This window comes from Anguilla rostrata, chromosome 12, assembly GCF_018555375.3.
Source record: "Anguilla rostrata isolate EN2019 chromosome 12, ASM1855537v3, whole genome shotgun sequence".
Classification (NCBI taxonomy): domain Eukaryota; kingdom Metazoa; phylum Chordata; class Actinopteri; order Anguilliformes; family Anguillidae; genus Anguilla; species Anguilla rostrata.
The window spans coordinates 34,113,711-34,121,210 of record NC_057944.1 but is presented as its reverse complement, the minus strand read 5'-3'; the positions used below and the strand labels follow the sequence as shown (position 1 = coordinate 34,121,210).

The 7,500-nt window shown below is 49.8% G+C and overlaps 1 protein-coding gene across 1 annotated transcript in view; it reads left to right on the top strand.

The window, feature by feature from the left end:
* The window catches only part of nbeab (neurobeachin b), a 316,449-nt gene that overhangs the window by 286,348 nt on the left and 22,601 nt on the right, over positions 1-7,500 (top strand). Inside the window, exons 47-48 of the mRNA XM_064301505.1 lie at positions 1,113-1,265; positions 5,247-5,414. Coding sequence (XP_064157575.1) covers positions 1,113-1,265; positions 5,247-5,414 — 321 coding nt within the window. The remainder of the gene's footprint in view (positions 1-1,112; positions 1,266-5,246; positions 5,415-7,500) is intronic.

The window sequence follows — 7,500 nt, the reverse complement described above, 5'->3', positions numbered from 1 at the left end:
TATTATTATTATTATTAGTGTCCTTTTTTATTATTGTTGTAATTAATTATGTCTGGGTTCTAACTGATAATTGTCCTTAACTTTGACTTTCAGGTAAATTCTAGTTTTATTTATTTTCTGCACTTGCTTGGTCTGGAGAGCTGATCTGAGGCTGAACTGCTGAATGGTTAATTAAACAATATTACATTAACTTATTAACTTTATGTACCATAAATCATTTACCCTGGCTTTTGCAGTACTTTTGAGCAAGTTGGGTTATTTATTATTTATTTATGTTATTGTTGTTTTCTTCAGTGATGATCACATCGTGGTGGTGCTGGGGGTGCTTATGCTCGGGTTTTGGGGTGACCGCAGACTCGGGGGGCGATGGGTGTTTGTGTTGCTCGGGGGGTTGAAATCACACCAGGGAGCGTCCGTGGGTCTCGTTTCGCCCCCGAGAGCGGGAGGCACACCCTGAGTAACGACCCTGGGAAACATGGGAAATCAGATCAATCAGAAACTTTACCCTGAAATAACAGCTCGCTCAGGGCTGGGATGAAAGAAGGACTTTTTTAGGGGGGTTGTTGTTTTTTTTAAATTATTTATTTTTACATTTTTATTGAAATTATTTGCGCAACTGTTTTTCTGCTATGGACTATTGCATCAGTTCCACTCCTGCAATAGTTCTAAGCCTTCCTCCTTACAGAGGTGCAATTTACAGAAAAATACCTGGAAATTAAATCTATTTATCGAGATATTGTGCAAGGCTTTCCTGAGAAACACACGGTTGTGACATACTTTCCATTATGTTTTGAAAAAACTTCCATGTATGTACAAGGTATTGCAGTGTGTTCCATTGTCAGAAGGGATGCTGATCTCATGCTGGAGATCTCTTTGACTGCTGCAGTCATGTGACAGTACTCCTGTTCCTTCCCCCCCCACCCGCCTGTCTGATGCTCGTCCCCTGTGCTTTTTATAGGTGATCAAACTGAAAAGTATCCTGGTCTCAAAAAAAAAAAACTGCCAGCATGTGACACTGAAGAGAGGGAGGGACAACGATGTCAATAATCCATTCTCTTCGTCCGTCTCTCTCTCTCTCTCTCTCTCTCTCTCTCTTCCTCTCTTGCCCTCAGGAGCTGATCCCAGAGTTCTACTACCTCCCCGAGATGTTCGTCAACAGCAACGGCTACGATCTGGGAGCGAGGGATGATGGGGCGGCGGTGTGCGACGTGGAGCTCCCTCCGTGGGCCAAGAAGCCGGAGGACTTCGTTCGGATAAACAGGATGGTGAGACCCCCCCCCCACACCCCCACGGTCCCTGCCTTCCTCAGTCCCTCTCCTTCTCTACCCCTCCTATGAGTTTGGAGACGGCAGGCCTGGGGAGGAGGGGCATTACTGTTTTGCAGTGTAGAAGGAACGTCTGCAGCCGAATAGTCATCAGAGGAAATTTTAAAATAGCACAGTCTGGTGTCGGTAAACACAGTTTAGGTGGGGGTTTTGGGGAGTCCGCCATGTTGCGGTGCATGTCTTCCACACCAACCAGGGTTTAGAATACCAGCAGCCATTTGTTTCACCGCTACCCTGTCCACACGGAGACCCTTACTGGTGCCATTTCTGGCTTGTCGCCTGTGCTCATACGTGCATATACGCACACACACAGACGCACACACATACACATGCAGACGCGCGCGCACACACACACGCACACACAGCCGAAGCAGAGTCCAGTCTGCCTGACTTATTCATGAAGCCTCCTAATAAAGTACACTGCTCGATACTAATGCAATTCGCCCCTGACCTGAGTGATGTCACTGACGGACGGGGGAAGTAAATGTCCCCTATAATGTTACCTTAATGCCGGCTTCATCAATCATAATTTAGCCCTGTGCGGGAGGGCCCAGCGGATGCTTCTCCGCAGCCTCGCTCGCCCTGCAGCTCCCTGAAGGGCTGGAGGAGGAGCAGAGAGAGAGGGAGAGGGAGGGAGAGGGAGGGACAGGGAGAGAGAGATTGAGGGAGAGAGAGAGAGAGGGAGAAGGAGAAGGAAGGAGAAAGGGAGAGAGAGGGAGTGGGAGGTACAGAGGGAGAGAGAGGGAGTGGGAGGGAGAGAGAGGGAAGGAGAGAGAGAGAGAGGGAGGAGAGGGAGTGAGAGAGAGAGGGAAGGAAGGAAGGAGAAAGGGAGAGAGAGGGAGTGGGAGGGAGAGAGAGAGGGAAGGAGAGAGAGAGAGGGAGTGAGAGAGAGATGGGGAGAAAGTGAGGTTTAAGGAATGGGGAGAGAGCGGCAGACAGAGACAGAAATGGAGAGATGAGGAGAGAGACAGAGAGAAATGGAGAGATGGAGACGGACTGAGATTTAGAGAACAGAGTTGAGGGAGAGAGACAGAGACAGAAATGGAGAGGTGGGGAGAGAGACAGAGAGAAATGGAGAGGTGGGGAGAGAGACAGGGAGATTTTAATTTAATTTATTTATTAATCTGTTTTTGCTATCACTGTTGTTCTTTGTAACTCTTGCTTTGGCAACACTGTGCATGTCATGCCAATAAAGCACCTTGAAATGGAAAATTGAAATTGAAATGAAGAGATGGGGAGAGAGACAGGGGGTCAGATGTAGAGAATGGGATGAACAGGGCGAGAGAGAGAGAGAGAGAGAGAGAGAGAGGCCTTAGTCTGCAGCCTCTGTCTGCCTGCAGTCTTGGAGCTTTCTCATGTCAGGTCACATCCTGTCACATTACATCACACCGCGACCATATATGGTGGAGCACTGACAGTATGCGCATATACACACGCACATACGCACGCACATACACACGCACACAGGCACAGGCACACGTACATGCTCGTACACACAATTACACTTGCGCTCACGTGGTGTCTCTCTCACACATACACAAGCCCACGCAACATATGCACATGCACCTGTTACAAAAAAAAAAAGACCCAAGGTAACTACCATTGGTAAAGGATTCACGAATTCTGCACAAATATCGTATTCGTCACCTGAATGGTTCCAGCAGCCAGAACCTGGCTGCACTCATCAGACGGGGCGGAGACGCTGTAGAGGGGGACTGCGGGATTGGGCGGTATTTCAGCGAGCGTGGTTGAGGGGGGGTGGGCGGGTTGGGGGGGCAGTTGGGAGGGGGCTGTGCGAACACACTTGACCTTTTCAGCGGGAATGACGGTGTTGGTCTGGTGAGGCTGTCTCAGAGAGGTGACCTTTCCCCGAGCCACATTCACCCCTGTTCTGCTCCATCAAGCTCCTCCGACAGGCGGGAGGGCAAACAAGCTGGGCCGGGGGAGGGGGGGCGGGGTGGGGGGGGTCACCCTGAATCCTGAACAGGGTTTGGGGGTGGTGGGGGGGGGGGGTGTAGGGTTAACTACATTTTTACAATGAGTACAGTACTTACTGCTTATCTTGGAGTGCAGACTAGCATGTTGCTGTTGGCATCTTCAGATTGAAGACGATTGTCTCCTCCCCCTCCTCCTCTTCTCTCACATCCCTTTCTCTCTGTCTCTCCCTCTGTTTTCTCAGGTATGCATCATCTTTCCTCATTCTTAGACTTATCTCTTCCTCGTTTCCTCTCTTCTTTGCTATCCTCCCTTTTCTCTGTGCCTCCCTTCCTCAGTCTCTCCCTGCCTTTCTTTCTTCTCTTTCCCTCCCTTCATGTTGTCATCCTCCCCTCTTTCTGTTTTTCTCTCTCCCTCTCTCCCTTTCTCTTCATCTCTCTTTTCTCTTCCCCTCCCTTCCTTTCTCTCTCTCTCTCTTTCCATCTCTTCCTGTCTTCCTCTTTCCCCTTCTCCCCCTGCCCCCTTCTCTCCCTCTCTTCCCTATTCACCCTCCCTCCCTCTTTCCCTCTCCCTCTATCCATATTTCTCACTCTCCCCTTCTCCCCCTGCCGCTTCTCTTTCTCTCTCCACTATTCTCCCTCCTCCCTCTTTTCCTCTCCCTCCATCCATATTTCTCTCTCTCCTCCTTCTCTTCCTGCCCCTTCTCTCCCTCCCCCCTCCCTCTCCCTCTTTCCCTCTCCCTCCATATTTTTCCCTCTCCCTCCCCGTGCTCCCATCTTTGCATGTGTCATTTGCAGTTGTAATGATGTGCCCTGGGGCTGGCTTGGCCCCGGCGTACTGGAGGCTGCTTTGTGGGTAATAGCTGTTATTCCTGACATGAGAGTGAAAGTGTGAATTCGAGCAGCGGTGGCCTGAGCCTCATCCAAAGGCACACGGGGGGTGTGGGGGGGGGGGGGGGGGGGGGGATGGGGCGGGGTGGCAGGGTTGGGGGGGGTCGCCCTGACGAGTCACAGGAGAAAACGGTGATCTATCTGTGCACTCCCGCTTAATAAAGCTCATCTGTTAGGCCACTATAATCATTGCATTAGTAATGAAGCCCGGATGCGCTAGCGGCTAACGCGGCTATCGGCGGCGTCGCGCATAAAGCATAAATTGAATAGACTGCTCTCCCTGTTAGCGCTGAAGAGCGCTAGGCTATCTACATGAATCGAGACGGCTGGACATTTACAGCGGCCGCTGAATGTGTTATTTTCCCCCGCTGTCGCGTGCGCTATTGTTGTGAGTGATTAATTCCCCTGCGCTCTCTGGCGTTGCCGTTTTGAATACTGTGTTGTGTTTCTGGTTTGTGTGACCGTTTTCTTTTTCTTTATTTATTTTTTTGGCATTAGTGTTTTCAGTAGTGGTGTACTTTGTTTAGTTTGCGGTTGTGAGACATATACCCTTTGTACTGTTGTTAATTATTGTGTGGTTTGTGTGTTTTGTGTTTTTTTTGTGGTGTGCTGTCCTTGTGTCCTTTATGTGTACCGATTTGTTGCTTTTGAGAGTGGCGAATAACAATGCTGTTATTACAGTTTATGAACTGCCACTGTTGTGTATACTGTTTTATCATTGTGAGTGGTGTTGTGTGTTCTGTCATGTGTGTGCTGTTGTGTTAATGTTGTTACTGTTATTTAGTAGCTGCTATGAGTTCTGTTGTTTTATCCTTGTGAGCAGCGTGTTGCGTCACTGTTGTGTTAATGTTGTTACCGTTGTTTAGTAACTGTTATGAACTCTGTAGTTTTATCACTTCGAGTGGCATTGTGTTAATGTTGTGTTACTGTTGTGTTAATGTTGTGTTAATGTTGTGACTGTTGTTTAGCTGTTATGAGCTCTGTTGTTTCACCCTTGTGAGCAGCGTGTTGCGTTATGGTTTGCTGGTTCCTGCGTTGCGTTGTGTTGTGCGGCCTGCCCTGCCTGCGGCCCTAATTGCCCTGCTCCCTGTGACAGGCCCTGGAGAGCGAGTTTGTGTCCTGTCAGCTCCATCAGTGGATCGACCTTATTTTCGGCTACAAGCAGCGGGGCCCGGAGGCGGCCCGCGCCCTCAACGTCTTCCACTACCTGACGTACGAGGGCTCCGTCGCCCTGGACAGCATCGCCGACCCCCTGCTGCGAGAGGTGAGTCGCCATGCCGACCGACCGAGCGACCGACCGACCCCTGCCCGCATGCCACCCCGCCCCCCCCACCCCACCCCCAACAACGCCACGGCAACCCGTCGCCGCGTAACCCGGTTACGGAGCGGCAGGGCTGTCAGCGCAGCCGCGTGACTGGCAGTAAGTACCTGTCAATCACCGCCCACTCGAGCGTGTCCTGAGGCGGGGGGGGGGGAGTGATCTGCTGACTCACAAACTTTTTGCGTTTTTTTTTTTTTTTGGATTACGCGTGTGATTTACCGTCGACCTGAGCGGGGTAATTTGGCACGAACCCGCGTCTAATCGCCGTGTGAGAACCCGGGGCGGGCCGCGATCCTGACGAGACTTTTCCTTCTCTCATTAGAGTTTAATGCTCCTTTTTAAAAAAAAAAAATACTCCACATAGCTTGGGGGGTTAAAGAGAAAAAAAGAAGAAAAAAAATCATCCTCTAAAGTTTGAGAAGGTACTTCGGGGATTTGGACGCCTGTTTTTTTTTTTTAAAAAAAACTTTTTGATTAGATGTCGAGGGCGATATGGCGAAATCGAAGAGTATTATCCGAGTCCGCGGCTAATTAATAGAGCCAGTGTTGGCTGCTCATTTCGCTGGTGCGTTTGCGAACGGCTTAATTGAAAAAAAAAAAGGAGTGAAATTGCAGCAGCTGGCAGGCAGTGCATGGCTTCCGCTGTGAGCCCAGCTCTCCCTGTGATACCCGCCATCTGCTGTATGCAAAAGAAGTCATTTATATACTGTCAGCTCCAGGAGAGCCTTTATTTATCAAGTGACCAGAATGCAGATCACTCAAAAAGCTGTTTTTTTTGTGTGTGTGTGAGTGGGGCTAATTACAAGACAATACGTAAGGAAGGATTTGTTTTTCATTATTTCCAGTGTCTTTTCTCCCCCCCCCCCTCCCCTCCCCCTTATGTATTCTGTACTTGGAGCAGTCTGATGGATAGATGACTAAAATATGACAGCTTATTCCCCCCCCCCAAGTGATGGTAGCGTTTGATTATGAAACTGTCAGCTTATTTCTGTTATTCGCACCTCTGTTTGTCACCTCTCGAGCGTGCTGATTTGCGGCGTGTTGAGGTGCGTGTGGAGGATACAGATCGGCTGTGTTACGTTTGACTGGAGGGTTGAGTTGTCTTGCGCAGCTCTTGCTGAATTGGAAAGGTGGCCCGTGATGCATTGCAAAATGGCGGCGTCTCGTTGCGGTGGACGCTGACCCGTGGTAATCAGCCACGAATGAGTGGAGGCGGGGCAAGGTTCCGAAATTCCGGTCCCTCTTTCCAATGGACAGAGCTTCCGTTGGAATATGTTATATTCCCGAGAGAGGGATAGAGAGAGCGAGAGAGGGAGAGGGAAAGAGAGAGACTGATAGAACGTAAGTGACTAGGGGACAGAACCCACAAAAACTCTACTCCAACCAGAAGGTTAATGCGAGGGGCAACAGTGCTACCGGGGCAACGGTGTCACACGGGACCATAGAGAGGGCTGGATTTGATTCCGGGCTCTGTTCATTGGTTATTCGAACCAGGAAGTGGAAAACTACTGCACAGTGTGAAGAAACTGAAGGACAGCCATGATGGCCAACCAGCCCCCTGCTTCTCTGTTGTCATCACCTCATTCTCGGTATCAGGCGGCCATATCTGGAACATGTTACATAAATATGTACTTAATGCTAATATAAATATTACTTTCTCCGTGCTTACAGTTTGTTGAATATTTGTACTGCTTCAGAGATGCACTAAGTTATACGTTTCATCCAAGCAAAACAAATGCAGACCATTTCATGGCATTTGTATGTGTTCCATTGTACCTCACATTGTACAATGTAGTGTATTCCTGTGCAGCTCCATCGCTAGTGGGGTGGAATGAGGTGGCGATTTCAGGGGCCTCCAGCTTAGAGGGGGCCACTACTAAAAACAATTAGGTTTTTAGCAATTTGAGGGGCCCGGAGCAATGGCTGCACCCCTGTCCCGATGCAGGTGCCCTGCTGCTTCGCTTGCTGGCCGTCGAAGGTGTGCTCAGGTGCAGGTTTTCGCGGCTCCGCGTAGTTCCGTGCCGGAGAG